This window comes from Nelumbo lutea, chromosome 2 (assembly GCF_056320005.1).
Source record: "Nelumbo lutea isolate HS-2025 chromosome 2, American lotus-T2T, whole genome shotgun sequence".
Lineage (NCBI taxonomy): Eukaryota > Viridiplantae > Streptophyta > Magnoliopsida > Proteales > Nelumbonaceae > Nelumbo > Nelumbo lutea.
Genome location: NC_142685.1, coordinates 100,418,057 through 100,443,853, shown reverse-complemented (window position 1 = coordinate 100,443,853; position 25,797 = coordinate 100,418,057). Strand labels below are relative to the sequence as shown.

Genomic DNA, 25,797 nt, shown 5'->3' with positions numbered 1-25,797 from the left:
CCTTTCTATATTTTCTGTTCAAAACCTAAGAGATATTTGTAGTCTTGTACAACTATTGTTTACAAACAAAAAAGCTTATATTGTCCTTCATCAGGTAATTGTGTATCATTTACTTTTATCTGCTTACTACTGAATAGCTTCTCTTGCACAAGGAGCTGTCCTGTTTGACAAGGTCATAGGCATGTCAAACTTTGGTTACCATCCTTGGTTTTCTGTATAAAGGAATCAACTGATTCATTCTTCTTGCAGTTTTGGTTGTCTCAAGTCTCATATTGTAGGACTTACGCAAATATGTTGCCAGCATTTCACACTGGGAAAATGTCAACTTGGCAATTTCTGTAAACATAGGTAGTTCTATAATTCTACAGATTTAGATGCTTCATTTTGTGATATTAGATTTATGCTCAGGGTTTTCAATTTAATGTTACCACCTTATAATTTCACTAAGAACTCTTGCATGATTTAGGCTTTCATCCCTTATTAATTTACCTACAAAATTGGGGCCTAAAGAAGAAATCCCAAATGTATGCCTTTACCCTCTTAACGTTCTCTTTCTCTAGTAGACCTCATTTTTTTCTGGTAAGGACCTCTAGTGGACCTTCATTAGGTATCTATTTCGTTTATCTAGTACATTCTCAATATTCCAAACATCCTCATCTTTTTCAGGTTTTGGATACATACGCCTGTAGAATTTAATCATCATAGATGAATTTTAAACTGACATAAGAAGGTGAAGGTCATGTTAGCAAAGTGAACACTGAACTCGATTGGAGAACTGTTTAGCTTTGATAATCCATTTTCATGGCTTTCATCCAGGTTGGGCTTTGGTGAACCATCACCCAAGACAAGTTGAAGAAACATAGAATATTCAGTGGTTACTTGTATGAGCAGTGAAATATTCGGAAGTTACCAAATCCTCTCTATGCTTCACCATTAATTGTATAGGCATCCTACCACATTACCTGTTCCTCAAATAACTTTTGGCCAAAGATATATACAGGTTCGTTGCTGAACCTCTAGGGCTAGCTTAGTAACAAAATTTTATTTTCATAACTAAGAGGTTATAATTTGTTGTTGTAATTCTTTACAGGGTTCCCATTCATCTTCATTTCTGGGGAAATTTGACTTTTATGCTGGTTTGGTGGTATCCTCTGGTTCAAAATATTGGTAGCAAAATGTTTTTCTCATAGGCAATATTTGGTTTTGAAAGCAAAGAATCAGATGACTGAAGAAGGGGGGAAACACTGTTTTGGTTCATTTTCTGCTATTGTGGGCAATTTTGGATCACGATGAGAATATGGGGTTGGGTGCAGGAAAAATAAGGATCCCCAAAACAGAGCTCAATTCTAAGTAGCTAGCAACCAAATTTCAATTCCATGTAATCTGATTCTATCTCATGCGCTTCTTAATTTATTTTAGCCATCTACATATCGGGTTCTGGATGCAAATGTTCAGGTTTTCATCTAGTGAGCATTGGAGTTGTCTAAGGACGAAGTACTTGGGAGTAGAGGCTGATTGTAGTCACAAGGAAATTTGGTTTTGGAATTTAGTTTGGAAAGAGTACAAAAACAAATATGTACAGTGCAAATACATACAAAATACAAGCTTTTGCACTCTACATAATTTTATTTGTATTCCTTCCAAACTGAGCCTTAGATCCTGCTTGGGCACTTCGATTTTTGGTTTGTTTATTCCTATGTCTATGTGTGGGACTTTCTCATGGTTTTCTATGACCTTTATTTTCTTTTCATTTTTCTCTCTTTGCTTTGTAGAGTTTAGTTTTATATTTTAAGAAAAATGAAATATTCAGAACCTAGACCAATCAAACTTGAGAGGATAATAAAAATAAAATTAGGAAAAAGAAAACAAATCAAGAACTAGATTGGAGTTTCATTTAAATATAGATGCCTTTAATAGATTTGACGATGTAAATTTTGGGAATGTAGAGTCGTAGCCAAGAGAGCAACCCTGCAGCAGCTCTTCACTCTCTTCTTTTTCTTTGAAGGTCTCTACTGTTTTTCATTTTCTTAGAAAAGGAACACTCTCACATGATGAGAAGAAAAAGAGACTAATTGTTGGGTATTATGTGTACGTCATTTAATTAAATGGCATTTTCGTCAAAAAACAAAAACAAAAAAAAAAAACAAAACCTTGTCCACTCTCTCTTTTTGCAATTTTTTTTTCGAAAGATAACTGATCTTGCCAAATGATTAAATTTAATCATTTATGTGTTAAAAGCCCTATATAAATATATAATAAAAATACTAAAAATACATATAAAACAATATATTATATATATAAATACAATGCATTAATATTCATTTATAATATATAGATAATATAAAAAAATAAATAATATATACAATATATATAATATACATGTAATCTATACTAATAAAAGAGCAAGTGACCCCATTTTCTGGACTTTTCATTAGACATTTTTACCCCTTATCTAAGCAAACATACAACGGGCATAAAAAAGGGTACATGTCCTTTACTTTCACTCTAAAAACTGTCCACTCATAACAGTTAAAAACTATCCACTGATAATTGTTTAAAAGCTGTCAACTTATAACAGTTAAGAAACTGCTCACTTATAATTGTTCAAAAACTGTCCATGAATTGTAAATAGTTGTCTTGGAGATACTGTCACGTGCAAATGCATGTACATGTTTACTAGTATATATAAATATATGTATACCAATTAGTTTGGTTAACTATTGGTTTTTTTTTATATTAGTTAACCAATCCTTGTTATCAGCTACTGTCTTGCCTTTTTCCTCAAATCTCTCATACAACCCAAAGTCACCACGGAAATGGTTCTACGTGTCATCAATCATCTCATTTTTTCATTTTCTCCAAATTTTCAATTTGATATTTATTATGTTTTGAGTTTGTATGCAGCATGCGCATTGCAAAGTGAGATACTATTGGGACCATTGGGCATTGGTTTTCAGCCAAAATAGATAAAACATATAAAAGGGGTAGTATTGAAAATAAGCAAAAACTTAATGACAAAGATGGCCTAATCATATTATGTGGAGCCATTTTAAAAACAGAAAAATAAGGACAGGCCCAATGCAGATTTCTGAATTCCACTACAGACCTATAAACATTCAAAATGTCAAAAACCACACCTACCCTGTACTTTGGGCCTCAAAATTCAGACCCTAGGTTGAATCATCATTCTCCTTTTTAAAAATTTTGGATAAATTGTTAAAACGTCCTTTGAAATTTGGTAATTGCAATCACCTTTCCTGAATTTTTTGACACAGACCCCATCTGTTAGAATCCTCTAAGTGTGAAAACATCCAATATACCAATGAAACTACCATTGAGGCTAGTTTCTAATTACAAAACAATACATCTTTATAACAAAAAAAAAAAAATTAAGAATTCGAAGTTGCAAGACCTTCGAGTGATTGATATGTAGGAAAAATTTGGGAAACAAATCAATTTCATAAAAGGTATTGGAAGTGTTTGGGCTAGCCATTCATATGAAAAGAAAATTTGAAAAATAAATATTTTAATAAAAATAACCAAATGGGTATTTTGGACATTTTCATGTTTTTTTAGAGATAATTGCAAATATGTCAGAAAATTCAGGGGAAGAGATTGCAATTACCAAACTTCAGATGAGACTTCAGCAACAGCCAGAAACTTCAGGGGGGTTTTAGAAATTTACCCTAAAAGATAAATCCAAAAATAGTTTTACAAACCACAAGATATATCTAAGTATTTTGAAGTTTGAACCACAAGATATATATATAAATAATTAACCATTTAACCCTATTATTAAATCCATAAAGAGTCATTACCGTCCACACTAAAATGGCATGGATTTATCCACGCAGCGGTGGTGCAGATCTAACCACATTACGCTTTTGTACACCATGGTATATATATATAAAGAAGCAGTATCAAATTTCAACAGATCATCCGCTATTTAACTTTTTTCCATATTTGAAAATGTCTATTTCAGCCTCTTCTTTTTTTTTTTTTGAAAAAAGCCCGTAGGTTAATCAGGTGGTAAAGACCAAGTACAACGTTAATTACAAGAACAGGCCATGGCATGCATTTCCATTTGAGATTCATCCCACCCAAAGCCGCAGAAACTATTAACTACTGGCAACAATACTTGTTCTGTAGGATAAATTTCCATTTGAGATGTCCTGTTTGAGATTCACCCCATTTATCGTGGGTGGACACAGAAAACTTGATTAAAGGACAACAATTATGTTTCAGCCTTAGATTCTGAGTCACAAGGCAAGGTTATACCTGTTACCAAATCCAAGTGAAAAATTCTATAATTTACAATTTCTGCAACAGAGAGCAAGATTAGACTGCTGGGCCGACTATAATGACTAGTTTTTGTTATTTTATTTGATCACCTATAGGCTATATCTTTAGTTCAAAGACCTTGGCCCAAGATGTTGAGTCCAGAGAGAAAAAGTATAAGGATATGATGATTTAGCATAAGATCACAAAATGGAACATTTATTTAGACCCAATGCTGTGAAGAGTCTTCTACCAAAAGGCCAAAGCTGGGAGAATAATCCCATTGAAGGTAGTGCACGTGCAGTTTCATGGGTTACTTCTGCTTCTTCCTTAGTTGAGTCCGTTCCTTCATCACTTCTTTTGTTCTCATCTTCTGGGTGCTCTTGGGCTGTTGAATCACTTCCAGCTTCTGCAATCTCCCCTGGTTTTTTGTCAAACAGCCCTTTAAATTGCTTACGGGCCTTCCTCTCAACTTCCTGTTGTAGAGGTAATATAGTCAATAGATAATTGCACTTTATGTTGATTAAAACCTTGATTGGAAGAATTTATACTTCCCAGTATACCTGCTCCGTTTGCTTCAACTTAAGAAGAGCAGCTTTTGCATCAGGTTCTGAAGACTTGTCAATGCTTATCATCTAAGAGCAACAAGAAAAATATATATAATTCTCAGACCAGGTTGACAGGCACGAGTGATGCTACTGTTAGATAATGGAAATGATAGTGTAAAAATACCTTCTCAAAATCTTCCCTTGCTTCCTTGAAATCTCCAGCTGACATGTAGGCCATACCACGACGATAGAGAGCTTTAACATGTACAGGGTTTGTATCTAATACCTGCACAATTGTTATGCTAATGAATGAGCTCTGATTCATTATCCTACCTTAAAAGGTTACTATATGAAAAAAAAAGACATTAAAGATGACATAACAAGATGCATGCATCATGCCTTTGCCATATTACATAAAAATATGCATTAAAGAAGAAACATATGTAAGTACAACTTCTTACTTTTTCCTACTGCATTATGCAGGGATTATCAACCAATATTTTTAGTCTGATATGCAAAATATAGTGCAGTACTAAAAAAAAAAAGCAGATTTCCATGGTGGCTTAACAACAATGAAAAGGTATTTCATATTTCCCATGGTGACTTTACAACAATTCTGTTACGTAAATGCACTTCCAAGGCTGCCCATTTGGTGGCTCAGCAAGCTCTGAAACTGGAACTAGATACACAACAGATTGGACTTATGATGTATTAAGCTTCTTTGAGTGCAGCTCTAGAGAGAAGCAAGTATGCAACTCATTAGTCATTACAGGACCAAGTACACTGAGGAATACCTCAAGCACTTGGTGGGTTTTCCTTCCATGTTTCTTCTACTATTATACATGTCAGGGTTGTCAAGGATGACTTTTCTTATGAGAGGTTACAAAACCAAAAAAAACTTTGAGGCATGAGATTTAACTATTGTACCAAGCAAAGCACTACATATCTTCATTATAAAATACACACAATAGATAAAATTAACAAAGAACTAACATGAATAATCTATTGATTTACATTCTTCATTTTATTTTGGGCTAGGGTGATGAATGGTTTTCCACCTAGCTTCTTATGTATGCAATCCACATACACCAAAACATAGTAACAAAGATGCAAATAATTAATTTATCACAAAACTGTTAGTGTAATATATACGAGGCAAAGGGCCCAACCACCTCACAACCTACATGAGGCATTCTTTTAGGCGTATGAGGTAACCACTTTATGTACTTTGTCTGAAGCAAGAGGGGTTGACGAGCTATAGTTTCTTCTTGTTTCACGTTGCAGCCTAGGAAAGTGAGGTGCTTACCCCTAATGACAGTGATCTGTATTTTGGTTTCTCTAATCTTTGGATACTTAACTACCATAATTTATTAATTTGTTTGTTTTTGACAAATAAAGGAATGCATCAGTCTTTTCCTAAGATTTGAAAAGACAATAAACACCATTTTTCATCAATAAAAAAATACTGTGAAAGATCAAAAAAGGGGGGTATTAGTACAATCAGCTGCATCCCAGTAGGGTACAAAAAAAATTGGGATTCAGGTTTTAAATATTTTTTAATAGCCAAGACTTGTATGCGAAAAAGACTACTGAGTAACAAGTATATTTGGATTAGTACAAAATTTCTGTCAACACAGTTTGAATAAGAGAGCCAAAAGACTGTAGGGTGTGTTAGCTTGATCACACACCCAAGAGAAAAGCTTGTATATGTTTTCTCTACAAAACTGAGGAAAGGACCATTGCGTCCCTCTCTAACAAGAAAGAATAAAGACTATACAGAAAAGTATGGTACATAAGATACAACATATAAAGGTGCTCCCCAAGTCCCAAAAAGGAAAGAAAACACAAGAATGCAAATCAGTCTCTACCCACCCCCCACCCCCAACTTTCAAACTGATGCAGAGGAACAAGCATCAGTTTGTTAACTAGAAATTGGTGGAAACACATGTCATAGCTTTTGTGAAGAGATCAGCAAGCTGTAATGTAATAGTGAGATATGTCTAGTAGTAAACTAATCTCTAATAAAGTGGTAGTCGACCTCTATATGCTTGGTTCTCTCATAAAAAACAGGATTAGAGGCAATCTTGATGGCACAACACTGTCTGTACAAATCAGAATTGGAGAGGACACTGGAAATCCAAGATCATCAAGAAGTGCCATAAGCCATATAATTTCAATACAGACAGAAGATGTAGCTCTATATTTAGCCTCAGTAGAAGATTTCGAGACAATCTATTGCTTCTTACATTTCTAAGATATGAGAGATTCTCCAAGGAAGACACACCAACCAATCGTAGAGTGTCTAGTGTCTGGGCATCCTGCCCAATCAGCATCTGGATAATCTCATAGATTAAATAGATGAGGATGGAGGGAAAGAATAAGCCATGTGACAAAGTACCACGAAAATATGGGATAATATGGAGAACTACAGTCATGTGAGGTTTCCAAGGAGAAGAAACAAACTGACTGACCACTTGAACAACATAGGAAATATCTGACCACGTCATGGTGAGATAGACAAGACTACCGACAAGTTGTTAGTAAAGTGTGGCATTGGAAGGAATTTCCTCATCATTCTTAGAGAACTTTAAATTTATCTAAAGAGGAGTATCTACATATTTATCATCACTCAAATTAGTAGATTTCACAAAGTCTAGGGCATATTTGTGTTGGTTGACAAAATATCCACGATGAATGGGTAACTTTCAAACCCAATATATAGGAACATGTACAAGATCTTTCATCTTGAAGAACTAATTGAGAAGCTGTTTCAAAGAGGAAATACCATCACCATCATCTCTGGTGACAAGGATGTCATCTACATACAAGAGCAATAGATTAATTCATTCAGATCTTCTCAAAATAAATAAGGAATAGTCAACAGAGCTTTGGATGAATCCAACATCTGTGATCACTATATGAAATTTCTCAAATCATGCCCTAGGAGCTTGTTTGAGACCATAAAAGGACTTCTTGAGACAACATACCAAAGAAGAACCATCATAATATCCTGGAGGGGCCTTCATATAGATTGTTTCCTTAAGATCCCTATGTAAGAAAGCATTTTTGAGATCCATCTGATGGATGTCCCAATGTTGGATGCAAAAAGTAGACAAATTGTAGTCATCTTGGGAGAAAATGTCTCCTCATAATCAATGTTGTGTTTGTACAGTTGTGCCACCAAATGAGCCTTATATCTATTAAGGCTCCCATCATAATTAAGCTTCACAAAATACACCCATCTACTACGAGACAGCCAGTGGGACATGAACCATTTCCCATGTGTGATTATCAATAAAGGATTTGAGATTAGTATCCATAGCTTCCTTCTAGTGTGGATCAACCATAGCTTGGCAGTGCGATCTAGGAAAATTTGTGATGGACAAAACAATGGAAAAGGAGCTATGTTTTGAAGGACAACTACAGCGGTTAGGAGGGTGAGAAATATGAGTAGTATGACGTAAAGGAGAAGAAAATGATGGAGGATCAACAATAGGTGTAGGTATACTTACAAAGTCTAGATGATAGGAGGAACCGTTGTCTATAGATGGTGGACCTATGTCTAGTGAGGAATGGGGCAGAGCTATAGGTGTTGGAGTAGATAGCCTATTCCTGAAGAAGACACACAACAATTTTGGAATAGAGGGAGTGGTATCCAAAGAACTTGAAGAGTCAAAAGAATGTAGCACCAAAATGGAAATAATAGCAAGCTTAACAATATGCACATAGAATGAGATGTTCTCAAGAAAAATAACATTACGAGACACATGAATCCAACAGGATTGATAGTCACAATAGAGAAAACTCTTATGGTCATGACCATATGTCTATATCCAACAAAAACACATGTGGCTGATTGGGGAATAAGTTTTGTTCTCTCATGGGGAGGAAGATGAATGAAGCACACACAACCAAAGACATGAAGCAAAGAAAGTTTGATGAGTGATGAAATAAGCACTGCAAGGGAGAGACATTGTTCAAGGCAGAAGAAGGAAGCAAATTGATAAGGTGCACGACAATGTTGGCCGCCTCCAACCCAAAGGAAGTAGGAGCATGTGAATCATGAAGCAGGGTCCTTACAATACTCAAAATGTATATGTTCTTGCACTTTGCCACTCTGTTTTGTTTTGAAGAACTCCAATACTAGTATTGAACTAATTTTTTATCTTAGCCAAGAAAGATTTAATGGTGGGAAAAACATTAACTTATCTCTCAAGAAATATATTCAGGTGTATTGTGTATAATCATCAGTAAATATAACGAAGTATTTATATCAACATTGAAATTACAAGCGACAACCAAACATCACTATGTACCAATTTAAAAGGAATAGATACATGCTCAACAAAAGAAGGAAAAGGTAGAACATGAATTTTACTCATGCGACAAGAAATGCAAGCTTTATTAACATTAGTAGAAGAAATAACTTTAGAACAAATATCCAATTTGATGGCTATTCCACAAATATCACATATTATTCCTATAGACAACTTCAGAACTAGGAGTAGTAGTAAGCAACAAGGTATGGATGAAGGCACTAGTGCCTTTTCAAATTCCAAGGCAAATAGCCAACTCAGCCTATGTCCCAACAACAAAATTGAAGTTTGTTGTAAGATGGAATAAATAAAGTTTTAGGAAGGTGAACGTGGTAATTAGTAGAACTAGACAAGGATAAATCATTACAGCCAACAATGTCTAATTTTTCACCATTAGCAGTAATAAAGTGTTTATTCAAGGACTAAGGTTTAAAACACTAACCAGCATATACCCCTATCATATGGTTAGAGGCACTGAAATCAATGATCCACAAGTGATTGGGAGAGGAACAAAAATAGGATGACTCACCAGAGAGACCGGTGGTTAAAACGTAGAGGAAATGGCTAAAGATACTAGCTGACACATTCTCTCTTCTATAAAAAACCCAAAACTCTTAGAAGCTGGGAAGAAGTGGCTCGGTCAGCTCCTATGTCTAGTGATATTAGACCTGTTTGGACTCCATCAGACTTGGGTTTCATTAAACTGAACTTTGATGGTAGTAGTGAAGGAAATCCAGGCCTTTCAGGCATAGGTCGTATTTTCAGGAACGAAGAAGGTCGAATTATGGCTATGTTCTCAGGACCTATAGGCTGGGGAGACTCACTGAGAGCTGAAATCCTGGCAGTTCTAGGAGTTAAAAGAGCTAAGCAGTTGAATATTAGTAAGCAGCTGGTGGCAGGAGATTCTAAACTGATTGTTAGTTGGTTGCAGAACGAAGAGTCCAGCCTGTGGAAGTTCTCAAATGAAAGGAAGAAAATCAAGCAGCTAACTCAGAACATGATTATAAGGGTTTAATGGGCTAAGAGGAGTACCAACTCCATGGCTAAACAGGGGGTGGGAAGAACTAATTTCTTTTGGGCTGTCTTGTAATATGTGTTCTCAGGTTTGAAAGGGAGGGTTAAGACATTTTACCCCTCCAATCTGGTTGTAACTTACACATCTATTTCAATAAAAGTGCTGTTATTGATCAAAAAAAAAAAAACCTAAAACTCTTCATCCCTTCCTACAAAAGAAGTGGTGGTCCCCTTATCTAATCCTTTTATGGTTGTCTGGTAAGCCTTATGTTGATTCTTCTTAAGGCCTAGACCATTCCCCTTAGTTGGCCGAGTAGAACATTCAATTATTTTATACGTCCTTGTTACTTGCAACAAGTACAAAAGTTATTCTTTCGACACTATGAGACAACATGCCCATACTCCTTACACCCATAGCACTATACTCAGGACTTGTTCGTTAGAAAGGCTGCCTCTATTCTAGAATCTGATTTCACACCAATAGTGGACTGAGTAACTGAGTAATCAACCATGTTTCCTCTCTAAGAAGTTCTCCCAAGACTAAGTCAAGAGTGGGTGAAGTACCCCTACTAAGGATATTTGACCTTATAACTTCATACTCTGGTCTCAGATGTATTAAGAAATGCATTATCCTTCTCATGTCAAAGTGTTATTTCATGGCTTTAATGCAACAAGCAGAAGTTGATTCATCTATGGACCAGCTCATACTTTGTCCACAAGTTAACAAAACCAGCAAAATATTCTTGTATTTCCTTTTCACCCTGACTATAGGAAGATATTTTCATCTCAATCCGGTATTGACGAGACACATTGAACTATTGATACACCTTTTCCATATAGGTAATAAACATCTCATTAGCGGTCTGAAAGCTTCTCATAAGAATGGCTATGTCAGTTACAATTGAACCAAGAAGCCAAGAAACAAATTTGGCATTGTCAATCTTCCATTGCTTTAGCCCCTTAGAGTCAAATTCATCAGGTTGCTTCGCTGTACCATCAACCAGTGTGTTAACAGGCGTGGGAGGCATATGCCTACAGGCAAGGCACCCCCAAAACACCCTGAGGTGCAGGCCAGAGGTGCTGACACCTCTAAGGCATTCGCCTCATATGCTTTCAACTAGTTTTATTCATCTTCATTCTTTTTAATATAATAGATTTTTATTAAAAATAAAGAAAAATGAGATCCTCCTTCCTCTTCTTCCTCTTCCCCTTCTTCTTCCCCTTCCTCCTCCTTCCTCTTTATCCCCCTCCTCTCAAGGAGGCTTACACCTCCTTGTGTTCGGGAGGTTTACGCCTCTTACGTTTTGAACTACACCTCACACCTCTAGGTAGTGAAATGCCTCATGTCACGCCTCCACGTTTTAAAACATTTCCATCAACACACCCCCAAAGACAAGTTCCCTGAATAAAGAACTAGAAATGGAACTTCCAAAAGGCATAACGAGTCCCACCAAACTTCATTGGCAGAATATCTCCTTTTACCAAAGTCATTTCAGCAAGATAGTTTCAAGAAAAGCCAAAGAAAATGAGAGAACAAGGCAGCCACCCCACCAACACTGATCAAAGCTTGATAACCGTGATATGGTTAATCAAAGAGAACTAAAGAGATCAATATCAGTCAACAGAATAGCCAGACAAAATGTGTTAACAGGTGATAGTCTAAAAAAGGCAGGCGCCCCATCAATCCCAATCTGATCCAGAAAAAGGATGCAAGAATACTTAAAACTGACCTTCAAGCTGAATGGTGCAGCCGATCAAGAGAAAAAAGAGAAAACCTAATGCTGACTGTGTTTTTCCAGAAAGACATAGGAGAACTTGTGCTGATTAGAACAGCCTCCCTAACCAGATCCAAAACAACAGATTGCAATCAAAGACAGGCTTGAGGGACTTGCTCCGATACAAATGTGAACACAATTTGAATTGTTGAGGATTTTGTGTAGATTTATGAGTTAATTTTATTGATTATTTGTTTAGATAGGTAGTGGGGACCACAACACACTTGCTGGGACCCTTTGGAGTCTTTTAGAGTGCCTTTTTAAGTTCTTCAGAGTTTTTGTATTCAGCCGCCATATAAGGGCATACTTGTCATTGTACCTATTTTTACTTGGTATAAATAATAATGAGAGGGGGCAGCCAGAATTGATTGCTCTCTCATTCTTTTCTCTATTCTTCTTCTTCTTCTTCTTCTTCTCTCAAGAACCTTCCTTTCTTCATCTTTTCTACAGGTTTTTTGTTTCTGCAGATTTCTACTTGGTTAAGAGAGCCAAAAGACTGAACAGGGTGTGTTAGCTTGATCTCACACCCAAAAGAAAAGTCTTATAAATGTTTACAATACAAAAATGAGGAAAAGGACCATTATGTCCCTCTCTTACATGAAAGGATAAAAAGACTACTGAAAAATATAGTGCATAAGATAAAACATATAAGGTGCTCCTAAGCCCCAAAAAGGAAAGAAGAAAACACGAGACTGCAAATCAGTCTACAATTTCATGGATAAGCTTCAGTCTTAGTTCAGGAAGAATACCTTGTCACATGCCTCAATGGATTTTCTGCATTCTCCCATCTTCAGGTAACAGGCAGCAACATTTAGGTGCAATGAGTTCTGCAAGAATAGACAACAGAATAAAATAAATCTTAAAAACTCATGGTGAAAAACCCTTCTATTAGTCTTCTAAACCAAGAGAGCAAGAACAAATAACATTTCATCTGATGACTACTAAAATCAGGGAAGACACTGTTTCTGGTTTGAAGGCACACTTACTCTTGAATTCAAAAATATTTTTCCTTCATCATCATCTTGTGGGTTAACATGATTGAATTCCCGAAGCACCTGTAAGCAATTACTTTTCCTTTATCAATAACAAGCAAGTTCTTTAAATATGAAAACAAAGAAAAGAAGATGAAGACATAAAAGACAATCACCTATTAGACACCCAGTGCATATGCCTCTCCCAATACTATTACAGGACACAACCTAACTTGAGGCTTTCAAACTTGGTTTAACCATCAGCAGGAAAATTAGCAAATGTAGGCACCTAGGTTCAAAGATAACAGTATTTCTCTTGAAAGAATAAACGCATCATGAGAAAGTTTAACCAATGGGATAGGGAATTGAGAATTACATTATATGGGGTTAAAGATCAGCCAACCATAACTAATTTTAATGTGTAAGAAAAGGAATTAGAAATCTAAGTCATGTAGCATGGACTAGACTAAAGTTGAAGGGATAGAAATTTGTTATTGAGCCTATACTAGAAACTCAATTCAAGGGTTGCAAGTTGAGCCTATGATAGAAATTTCACCAGCATCAATGATGAAATTGGTCCTAAGGTTTGTTAGTGAGTCATATCTAGTTCAACACATTCAGATGATGATTCCTATGTCAGAGATTGAAAGAAAAGTTCCTAATGTCCTACTTGGAATTTGAAATCCTAAGGTTAGAGTTGATGAAATAATTGGAAAATTCTCAATGGACAAACTGACCGATTATTTAAGTGTGCTAGAAGTTGAGAACACCTATTATTTAGCAAAGTTAACAAATTTAGAGCAATTGGTTCTACGCCATTACAGCCATCAACAGCTTTAAGTTCTTTATTAAAGGTGTTAATTCAACTTCAAAAAGGACTACTATCAAAAAAAAAAAAAAACCAAAGGACTAAAACTGATCTAGAGCTATTGGTTCTAGACTAGTGGTGTCAGAGACGCAAAGTAGATAGTCCTACACCAGTTAGTATAAGAACAGCCTATCCTACAACAGTTACTCAGTTTGGTATACAAATATTAAGTCTACTGAAAGTAGCAAAGTTTTCATTGTAAATCCCATACCCAAGTCATATATTAGAATTGCTAACATTAGAAGCCCATCCCAAATTCACCATAAGAGAATGACAAGGAAATCAAAATGATCATGTGAACAGACACTAATCAAAATACATGCTCGATGGAATCCACATGAAGTCACCTAAACTCTATAATAGTGTTGTGTGCCTAAGACCAGGAAAACATGAGGGTTCTATTAAGCTGTGTTTGGATTGGGGAGCAGTTGAAACACAGGATGGAATCCCCAGTTCAGTGCATTCCAGAATAACTAGCTTCCCCCTCCCCCAACCGAAAAAAAGAAAAAAAAGAAAAATCATTTTAAGATCCATCAAATCAATGGAAAAATTTGCAAAAGAAAAAAAAAAAGCACTATTTTCCATAGTCCACAGGGCTCCCTTTTCAGCAGAGCTTTTCTTAAACCAGACCCAGAGGTCTCTTTACTATCCCCCTTGAACTCTGGAAGAATCAGGACCCATTCCATAATCCTATTGCAGATCCTAGAAGCAAGATGGTCAATAGATTTTTGCTTGTCTTAAAAAATTCTTCTATTTCTTTCATTCCAGAGTTCCCCACAGACTGCAAAAGGCACACAGCTCCAGATGATCTTTGCTTTCTTATTTCCGTTCAAGGCTGGTCATCAAGCAAAATTTTCACTTGAGGATCTTGGGTTCTACAGATCCATTTTGAAGACTGAGAAAAAGAAACACCAAATGATCTTTGCATAGCAACAGCCAAAACAAAAATAGCATCTTCTTGCCAAATGAAAGCCTCTGCTCTTGGTGTGATCTTGTGTAAGAATGCTGTCCAAAGGCATGAGCCATGCAAAGGCTTCCACCATAAGCAAGACAGGGTTGCCCCAAACACCTTTAATTTTCATCACTATTGACTCCTTTGCAAAGCATCATAAAAAAGGCTTCACTAAAAAGCAGTGGATTTGGATATTCTTATCTGCCCTGCTTTTCCATTTCCATCCCAATCAGTAAAAATCCATAAGGAGCTGGCCTTAAATATTTTTTTCTTTTTCAATTTATATAGGTAATAAACCATGCTCGATGAATCAATCAAACAAACAAACAAACCAACAAAAAAACAAAGTGGAGTTCAATTTTCAACAAATGACAACAGCTAACATCTAAATAATCTGTTTCCATCATAAGTACAGGGTGCACAATGCCATGCAAGACACAAAATACATGCCTTCTCATACTTTGCCTTGGCAAGTTCAAATTTTCCTTCCTTGAAAAGCCTGTTACCCTGCAAGCAATAGACCATTCTGCTAACCAACAGCTTCTAATTAACCAAAAAGTTGAAGTGAAGTAAACAATATGAATTTGATGTCATACCGTGTTTTTTATCTTTTCTGCTTCATCCATTATTCTTTGGAAGCTTAACCCAGTCCAGTCCTGCAAATATGGATTCCAGTTATTTATTACAAATAGACACTCATGTAATAAGAAGAAAGTATCCCTTAATTTTTTATATCATTAAACTGAAGTCCACCTATTCTTTCTTCCAATACCCTTCAAGGTTATCTACACCTACAAATACCACTTCTTAGACAACTACACTATGAGAGACAAGCTTTGTATAAATATATTGCTCCATATAATGGTCTAACTAATTTGATTCTATATGCTTAAAATATACATAAAGTTGAAATTTAAAATTTGTATGGAGAGGTAGGGGGATTAGTTGGGCGGCTCTACCATCCTGGGGATCTGCAAGGGGTGTTGTGACAATGTGGAAGAATGAAGTACTTGTAGGTAGGAAAGAGTTGATAGGCCAATTTTCAGTCTCCTTGAAGTTTAGACAACTGGAGGATGAATTTGAATGGGTGTTAACCAATGTCTATGGACCGAATGATTATAGAGAGAGAAGGAAGTTATGGGAAGAACTGGCTGCTGATACAAGGGGATTGTGGGAAGGGCCTTGGTGTTTAGGAGGTGATTTCAATGTAATCAGATTCTTGGAAGAAACAAATAGTCCTAGGTAGAGGTCGACCACGAATATGAGGAAATTTAATCAATTTGTGGATGCCTACAAACTTAAAGAGATCCTATTGTCACATAGCTGTTTTACTTGGTACAATCACCAAGTGAATCCGGTTTGCTCAGTAGAAATCACTGATTGCAAATTTAGTTGAATTTCTTGTGAAGGGAAAGAGGAGGAAGATAAAGATTTCAGCAGTAGAGAAGAAAAGAGGGGGAGAAAAGAGTAGGAAGTCAACCAGGATCCTTAGATAAACCCTAGCCACCAACCCCTCATTATATTTATACTTAACTTAAAGGATAATATATCACAAGGATGCCCTTAGTAGGGTATGATCAGATTGACACCAAAGATCCCCTTCGCTTCACAGACAAGGTATGATCGGATTGAATCTGAGTGTAGCCAAATGCAATCAAGGCCTTTCTGAATCTGTCAAACCATGCTCTGAGAGATTGTTTCAAGCCATAAAGTGACTTCTTATGCTTCCATACCTTTCCCTTTTCAGCATCACGGTAGAAGCCAGTAGGAAGATCCATATACACTTCCTCTTGCAGATCCCCATTTAGGAAAGCATTCTTCACATCAAGTTGAAACAAGGGCCAAGAGTATGAGGCAGCAAGAGAAAGAAGTGTCTGAACAGAGGTCATCTTTGCAACTGGTGCAAAGGTCTCTAAGTAATCAATGCCATAGGTCTGTGTGTACCCTTTTGCAACAAGTCTTGCCTTGTACCATTCTATACTTCCATCTGCCTTATATTTTACTGTGTAAACCCATCTGCATCCAACTGTCTCCTTGCCTTCTGGTAGATCCACAATGTCCCATGTTAATTCTTAACCAAAGCTGCCATCTCTTCCTGCATAGCTATCTTCCACTCAGGTTTGGAGAGAGCCTCACTAACACACTTGGGTATAAACACAGAGTCAAGAGAGGAAAAAAACGCACGGTAGGAAGGAAAAAGTCCATTGTAGGATAAGTACTGTGAAATACAATGAGCAGTACACTTTCTCTTCCCTTTTCTGAGAGCAATAGGAAGATCAAGGTTATCTATAACAGGGTTAGTAGAACCAATGGGAACTGAAATAGTAGCGGGACGAAGAGGAAACCTGAATCCATGTTAGCTGAATCTAGAGTCTCCAAGGAACCGACAGGAAGTGATGTGAGTTCTACTGTAGTGGAACCAACCTCCTTGTGAAGTCTCTGTCATAAGTAATGCTAAGAAGCAGGACGCAAAGGAGGTGGTAAGGTAGGTGACACAAGAGGGTCAAGCACAGGAGTAGACACAGGGACTAGAACTAGGAGAGGAATAGACTGCTGACTCACTTCCCCAAAACACTCCCCCTGAGAAGGATTCTTTGAGAAGAAGTATGTGGATTCAAAAAAGGTGACATTCATGGTAACATACCGGCTCCCAGAGACTGGACCATAGTAGCAGTACCCTTTTTTATTTTCTGCATATCCAAGGAAAACACACTTCTTTGCCTTGGGATCAAGCTTCGAGCGGTGAGGACCAAGGATATGTGCAAAGCAGACACACCCAAAACACCCTGAGAAGAATATGAAACATCTCCCCCTCAGGAAAAAGGAGACTGAATGGGGTGCTGAATCCAAGTATACGAGAGGGCACCCTGCTAATCAGATATACTGTTGTGAGAACTGCATCACCCCAAAACCGAACTAGAACTATAGATGTGATCATCATGCTTCTTGCAATCTCAACAATGTGTTTGTTCTTCCGTTCTGCAACACCATTCTGCTGTGGACTATAAGGACAATTGCTTTGATGGACAACACCATATTCTAACAGATATGAGGCAAGGCGTTTTTCAAAATATTCCCTGGCATTGTCTGTTCTGAACACCTTTATTCTTGTTCCAAACTGTGTTAGCACCATCTGATGAAATTGCCTCACCAAGGATGGTACTTCATCGCAAGATCTCATCAGATAAATCCAAGAGTACCGTGAGAAATCATCCACAAATAAGAAAAAATATCGATAGCCTCCAATAGAAGGAACATGGTAAGGTCCCCACACATCGGAATGAATAACATCAAAAGAAGAACACCTTTTATTACTGGGTTTAAATGAATGTCTACAATGCTTTCCAAGTTGACAACCTTCACACTCCAGACATGACAAACTAACAGACTCAAAAAAGTTTTGGAAACAAAAGACTCAAAGAAGAAAATGGTAAATGGCCCAAACGATTATGCCAAAGCATAATTTAACCCACAGACCCTGACTCACTATCCCTACTGACATGATGACTGTGATGAGGAGGAAGCACATCTAGGAGGTAGATCCCATTCACTTCACGACCACTCCCAATCGTCCTCTTTGAATCCAGATCCTACAAAATACAATGAATAGGAGAAAAAATTACTGAGTAGTTCAGGTTCTTAATCAAACTACTAACAGATAACAAATTAGTGCTCAATCTAGGAACATCAAGGACAGAGGGTAGAGAAATAGAATCACTAATCTTGACAGATCCCTTCCCAGCAATGGGAACATGGGATCCATCAGCTGTGGAGACCCTATCTTTGCCAAAACAGAGCTGTAAGAAGAAAAAATTGTAGAGCTATGGGTCATGTGCTCTAAGGTTCCCAAATCTATAATCCAATGAGGTCCCTCCTTACCTGAAGTAGAAACATAATTTGCAGTGACGTGTGAACTACCTGTGTGAGCAAAGGAAGTAGAGTGGACTCCACCAGTACCACCTGTACCTTGCTGTCCGCTTGCTGCTGAACTGGAACTGGTTGTATCCTGCTGGTTCAGAAGTTACCCATACCTCTCAAGTTCGGCCCTTACTACAGTAGCTGCAACAGACTATAGAGTAGCTATAGTAGGAGGGACCAGAGTGTCACCAGTAACTGCCATGAGACCATTTCCTCTTCTTATTTTTCAGTCTAGTCGGCACAAGGTGTGGTGAAGCTTCCAATAAGTATCTCTTGTGTGTTTAGGCTTCTTACAATAGTCACAGATCAAATCTCTTTTATCTTCCTTCTTGATTTCACTGCCACCCCGATCTCCACTTTGTTTAGGTTTCATAGTACTCACCATGGCAGACTGATCAGAAACAGGATTTTTCATCATCACATCTCTCCTGCTCACCTCCCCTAACACAAAGGCATGTGCCTGGGAGAGGGTAACACTGTCCCTGGAAAGAAGATGTTGTCTTGCAATATCATACTTAGGATTAAGGCCAGCAAGAAATTCAAACACCCTATACTTCTCTAGATGTTTTGATAGGTAGTTGCATCCTTAGTGGTTTCCCAAGAAAATGTCTCTAAATGGTCAATCTCCTGCCACAGGGTTTCAAGGGCTGAAAAATAGGCTACAACAGGTCTATCTCCCTGCCTTGTAAAAATAATTTGATTTCTCAACTGATAAGCCCTAGCAACATTCTCCCTCTGTGAATAGGTTTCTGCAACCCCATCCCATATTTCCTTAACTGTATTTGCCCATAAAAAATTTTACTTATATGGGGAAACATGGAATTACACAACCAAGTCATCACCATATAATTCTCCTGTAGCCACCGGGACTTGCTAGTTTCGGGTTTCACTTTTTCACCAGTGATATACCCTAATTTCCCACGAGCACCAATGGCCATCTTTGCAGATTGTGACCATTCTAAGTAATTTGCACCATCCAACCTAACTGTAGTAATGGTCACAGTCCCGAAAAGGTCTCCAGCACCTCCTCCCACTGGTCTCATTTCACTCCCGGGCTTATTTTCAACTCCGTGACCCTCCATGCTTCTCAAAAATTGTCAAGAAAATAATTGAAATATTCAAGAAAATCAAACAAAACACTTTTGGAACTAACAACACCTTTCTGGTGTCCTAGACTATCTTCCCACAAAAGATTCCTTTTCTGGGGGATGAGAGAAGAGAGAGAAGAGGCAGCCACTCTCTCTAGAAGCCTCCAAATCAGGCAAGACTTGAACCGCCCCTTACAGAAAGCTCTAAGGAACCCTAAAAAATTAGGGCGCCACTTCCTATGTCAAAATTGAAGAGTCCAACAGAAACAAGACTCTTCCCCTTTCTCCAATTTTTCCTGATTTTGATGAGAAACCCTAGACCATCTATAGGGCAAATAGATTCACCAAAAAATCCAAAAATTGGGCTTATCTGAGATCTTCGATCAGCTTCTTAAATCACCATGCAGTCGGATGATCTAGGGCTGCATGAGAAAACAACTCAAGGAACCTTCGGCTTGCTCTGATACCAAGTAGAAATCACTGATTGCAGATTTAGTTGAATTTCTTGTGAAGGGAAAGAGGATGAAGATAAAGATTTCAGCAGTAGAGAAGAAAAGAGGAGAAAAGTGTAAGAAGTCAACCAGGATTCTTAGATAAACCCTAGCCGCCAACCCCTCATTATATTTATACTTAAAGGATGAGATATTACAAGGACGCCTTTAGTAGGGCAGCTACTAATGTAGTTGAACATTCACAACTTAAAAACATAAACTAATGGGCCTAAAGCCCAACAACTTCCTAACTAAATAAATTAAAATAAGAATAAAAAAAACTAGGCCCAACTCAACATGCTCCAAGCTAGACAGATTATTATTTTCGAATGACTGGGAAGAACATTGGGGAAATTTGAACTCCAGAGCACTTCCAAGGGTGACATCCGACCACTGGCCTATTGTAATTTGTAAGGAGGTGAGAAATGCAGGTCCTGCTCCTTTTAGGTTTGAAAACATGTGGTTAGGACACCCGGGATTCATGAAGAAAGTCAAAGAATGGTGGTTAGAGAGCAATCCAACAGTGAAATGGAGTGGAATGTGGTTTCATAAAGAGCTCCAATATCTGAAAGGTATAATCAAGGAGTGGAATCTTTTAGAGTTTGGGAGATTGGAGGAAAGGAGCAAATGGTGACTGCACAAATTGAGGTCTTGGATAGCAAGGAAGGGAGGGGTTGTCTTACAGAAGAGGATAAGGAGCAAAGATGGAAATTGCGTAAACAGTTATAGGACTATCTTCTTCAGGAGGAAATAAGTTGGAGACAAAAGTCAAGGTGTAAGTGGCTGAAATATGGGGATAGGAATACCAAGTTTTTTCATGCTATGGCAAGTGGAAGAAGGAGAAGGAATTATATCTCAAGTCTGGAGATTGAAGGGGCAACAGTCTCTAATCAAAGAGAAATTGCAGGGGCCTTTGTAGATCATTTTAGGTCTATTTTTAGAAGACCCCTAAACAATAGGGTGTGGCTTGAGGGGTTGGAATGGCCAACATTGCAACTAGAGGCTAGGAAATGTTTAGAAAGGAAATTTGAATTGGAAGAGATAAAGGAGGCAGGTTTTCTATGGATAGATAAAAGGCACCAAGCCTAGATGGTTTTACGATGGCTTTTTATCAAGATTGTTGGAAGATATTAAAAGAGGACCTAAGGCTAGTGTTTGATGAATTTCATTCTAGAGGAGTGATTAACCCTGGGCTAAATTCCACATTCATTGCCTTGGTTCCCAAGAAAAGAAATGCAAATCACCCGAGGGGCTACAAGCTGATCAACCTAGTTAACAACCTTTATAAGATCATCACTAAGGTGTTGTCCATTAGAATTAGGAAGGTACTCCCAGCAATCATAGCAAATAACCAAGGAGCTTTCGTGAAGGGGAGGCAAATAATAGATTAGATACTTATAGCAAATGAGAGTTTGGAGGATTTCAAGAGATCCAAGAAAAATGGTGGCTTGCAAATTGGATTTGGAAAAGGCTTACGACTTGGTGGATTGGTCTTTCCTGCTGGAAGGGATAAGCAACTTTGGGTTCGGAGACAATTCGTGCAAGTGGGTGATGGGCTGCATCAGGAACTGCCATTACTCCATATTGGTAAATGGGACAATGGTAGATTTCTTTCCATCTTTGAGAGGGATTAGACAAGGAGATCCCCTTTCCCCTTTTTTATATCTCCCCACAAATACAGTAATCGGCCTACCATTCTTTGATATCTCCCCACATCCTTTACCAATTCACCATCCACACCATTAATTCTGTGATTTGGATCAATAGGAGTGTCTGCTGGTTCGGTCTCCAACTTCCCAGTCTCTCGTAGTAAGTCAAGTACACACTTTCTCTGTCAAATGAAGATCCCATGCTTGGATCTTGCAACTTCAATCCCTAAGAAGTATTTGAGTTCACCAAGATCTTTGATCTCAAATTCTTGTTGCAATGATTTTTTTAGATTATCAATCTCCTCCAGATCATTTCCTATCACCACTATATCATCCACATACACAATCAGAATTGACACCAGAGCATCTCTCCTCTTCACAAAGAGGGTGTGATCAGACTATGTGTGTGTATCCAAAACGGATGAGTGCCCCTCTGAACTTGTCAAACCAAGCCCTAAGTGACTGTTTCAGTCCATACAAAGATTTTCTGAGTCTGCACACCTTTCCTTCACCAACATTTTCATAAAAGCCTGTTGGAATGTCCATATATACCTCCTCTCGCAAGTCACCATTGAGGAAAGCATTTTTGACATCAAGCTGGAACAAGGGCCATGCATAGGTGGCTGCTAGAGATAAAAGGATATGAACTGAACTCATCTTAGCTATTGGTGCAAAGGTTTCTAGATAATCAACACCATAGGTCTGAGTATACACCCTTTTGCTACCAACCTTGCCTTGTACCTCTCTATCTTGCCATCGGCCTTATACTTCACTGTGAATACCCATCGACATCCGACTATCTCCTTGTCTAGAGGGAGATCAACTATTTCCCAAGTTTGGTTTTTGACCAAAGCATCCATCTCATCTTGCATGGTTATTTTCCACTCAGGTTTGGAGAGAGCCTCAGTGACATTCCTAGGTATAGACACAGAATCCAGGGAAGAAAGAAAAGCACGGTAGGAGGGTGATAAGGCATTGTAGCAAAGATGGTGTGAAATGTAGTGGGTTGTACACTTTCTCTTCCCCTTACGAAGTGCAATGGGAAGACCAAGGTCAGTGGGATCAGCTGCAACAATGGTGTTGGGGACAGAAACATTATCATCAGAAAACATAGCAGGCTCAGGCTCAAGAGGAATACCTGGAACTGTATCCTCCGAATCTGGAGTTTCAGAAGGATTGATAAAGCGCGGTGTGGGTTGAGGATGTGTAGAGTCAACCATCATCTATCGGTGCTGATATTGCTGTGAGGCTGCCCGTAGTGGCTCAAGTAATGAAACTGGAGGGGCAGGTGCTGGCTGAACTGATGGAGGCACCATAGAAACAGGAAAAGGAACAGATTATGAGTTATTCTCCCCAAAACTCTCCCCCTAAGGAGAACCACTCAAGAAGAAGAATGTGGATTCAAAAAAGATAACATCCATAGTGACAAATCTGATCCTCGACACTAGGTCATAACAGCAATACCCCTTTTGGTTCTGAGCATACCCAAGAAAAACACATTTCTTGGCCTTAGGATCCAATTTCTTGCGATGAGAGCCAAGAATGTGAACAAAAGAAACACAACCAAAAACCCTCAGAGGTATATGAAATATCTCTCCATCTGAAAAAAGAATGCTAAATGGCACCTTAAACCCCAAAGTCCGTGAAGGAACACAGATAATCAAATGCACAGCTATAAGAACTACATCTCCCTATAACTGCACAGAAACTGAAGCACACACCATAAGACTCCTTGCCACCTCTACAATGTGTTTTTTTTTCCTCTCAACAACTCCATTCTATTGCGGTGTATATGCACAACTGCTCTGACAAACTACACCATGTTCTAAGAGATATGTGGCCATGTCCTCAAAGTACTCTCTGGCATTATCTTATCTAAAAGCCTTAGTTCTCACTCCAAATTGTGTGAGAACCATCTGGTGGAATTGTCGTACTAAGTTAGGAACCTCATCACGTGATCTCATCAAATATATCCAAGAATATCGTGTATAATCATCCACAAACAAGAGAAAGTAACGGAATCCTCCCATGGAAGGGATTTGATATGGCCCCCATACATCAGTGTGAACAATATTAAAAGCAGTACTTCTTTTATTACTTGGTTTAAAAGACTGTCTACAATGCTTTCCAAATTGACAACACTCACACTCCAAAGTAGATAATTGAACAGACTCAAACAACTTTGGGAAAAGACGTTTCAAAGAACTAAAAGAAAGATGTCCCAAGCGCTTGTGCCAAAGCATAATCTGGTTCACTAACTCTGACCCACTACTACTGTTGCTGCTAACATGATGGCCCTAATGTCTCGGAATCTCATCCAGAAGGTAGACTCCATTCACTTCACAACCACTTCCAATCATCTTCCTTGACTCCAGATCCTACAAAACACAATTACCAGGAAAAAGGTCATAGAACAATTCAAATTTTTTGTCAAAGAACTAACAAACATTAGGTTGGTATGAAGTCTAGGGACATGTAAAACAGAAGACAGTGTTATATCATTGGTCACTCTAACTGTCCCTTTCCCAGCAATGGGCATATGTGAACCATCTGTTGTAGAGACTCTGTCTCTACCAGAGCACAACTGATAGGAACTAAAAAAGGTAGGGGCATTATTCATATGCTCAGATGCTCCTGAGTCTATAATCCAAGGAGGTCCCTCCTCACCTGAAGTGGATACAAGATTTGCAATTGCATATTAACTACCTGTATGTGCAAAGGAAGTGGTGTAGTTGGCTCCTGCATTCTGCTGTCCATCTGGAAGGCTAGAGCTAGGTGAATCTTTCTTACTCATAAGCTGTCCAAACCTCTCCAATTATGTTCTCACTGCTGCTACTGCAATGGATTCCCAATCAGTTTGGGAGAGAGGGGCTGAAGAGTCTCCTGTGGTGGCTACATTTGCATTTCCCTTCTTGTTTCTTATCCAAGCAGGCATAAGATTTGGATGAAGCTTCCAACAAGTGTCCCTAGTATGCTTAGGCTTCTTGCAATAATCACACACCAAGTCCTTATCTTCCCTTCTAGTCTCACTACTCCCTCTGTCTCTATTCGGCTTAGGTTTTGTTGTACCAACCATAGCCCACTGGTCAATCCCAGGCTGTCTCAGCATTACATTCCTCCTACTCTCCTCTCCAAAGACAAAAGCATAGGCCTGAGAGAGTGTCACACCCTCCTTAGAAAGAATATGCTACCTAGCAATGTCAAATTCAGGGTTCAACCTTGCCAAGAACTCAAAAACCCTATTCCTCTCTACCAGTTTGTGACAAGTTGTTGCATCATTTACACTTTCCCATACCACAGTTTCTAAGTGATCTATTTCCTGCCATAGGGTTTTCAGCATAGAGAAATACACAACAAGAGATTTTTCTCCCTGTTTCATACTTATCACCTGATTTCTTGACTGATAGGCTCTAGCTTCATTTTGCTTTTGAGAGTAGGTTTCGGTCACTCCATCCCAAATCTCTCCTTAGAAGTATTAGACCATAGGAAATTTTTTGCAATATGAGGTAACATAGAATTACACAGCCAGGACATTACCATGTAATTCTCTTGCACCCATCGAGAAGAGTCTGTATCAGGTTTCTTCTCCTCCCCAGTGAGATACCCTAATTTTCCACAGGCACCAATAGCCATCTTAGCTGATTGTGCCCACTCCAAATAATTTGTACCATCAAGTTTTACAGTAGTAATGATCCCAAACCCAAAAATATCACTACTACCTCCAACACCCAGTCCCACAGTACCGGTAGATTTCATCTTGGTATTCCAACTCTCCATTTTACTTCAAACAGTTCAATAGTAAGAAAAAATAAGATTGGAGACCTTCAAAAAATAATTTAATATCACACACACAGAAACCAACCCTTCCGAAAGAAGAAAACCCTAGATGGAGGGAAACCTCTCCTCCCCACACCTCCCAATAGAGAGAA

General features: G+C 38.2%; 1 protein-coding gene and 1 long non-coding RNA gene across 8 annotated transcripts in view; one reads left to right on the top strand and one right to left on the bottom strand.

Moving 5' to 3' along the window:
- The first annotated feature begins 249 nt into the window (after positions 1-249).
- LOC148872318 (uncharacterized) lies at positions 250-1,226 on the top strand. Its single transcript, XR_016106697.1, has 3 exons — positions 250-348; positions 817-1,000; positions 1,091-1,226. It is a non-coding gene; the product is annotated as an uncharacterized LOC148872318 (long non-coding RNA).
- A 2,912-nt stretch (positions 1,227-4,138) lies between these two features.
- PAS1 (FKBP-type peptidyl-prolyl cis-trans isomerase family protein) overlaps positions 4,139-25,797 on the bottom strand; it is a 73,031-nt gene continuing 51,372 nt past the window's right edge. For 4 of the 7 annotated variants that reach the window (XM_088968928.1, XM_088968926.1, XM_088968929.1 and 1 more), the window contains 7 exons: positions 15,319-15,378; positions 15,173-15,229; positions 12,918-12,986; positions 12,681-12,758; positions 5,011-5,112; positions 4,842-4,913; positions 4,139-4,754 (listed from right to left, as the gene is read on the bottom strand). In XM_088968928.1, coding sequence (XP_088825054.1) covers positions 4,482-4,754; positions 4,842-4,913; positions 5,011-5,112; positions 12,681-12,758; positions 12,918-12,986; positions 15,173-15,229; positions 15,319-15,378 — 711 coding nt within the window. In that variant the 3' untranslated portion in view covers positions 4,139-4,481. The remainder of the gene's footprint in view (positions 4,755-4,841; positions 4,914-5,010; positions 5,113-12,680; positions 12,759-12,917; positions 12,987-15,172; positions 15,230-15,318; positions 15,379-25,797) is intronic. The other 3 variants (XM_088968931.1, XM_088968930.1, XM_088968933.1) reach the window with 1 other exon arrangement.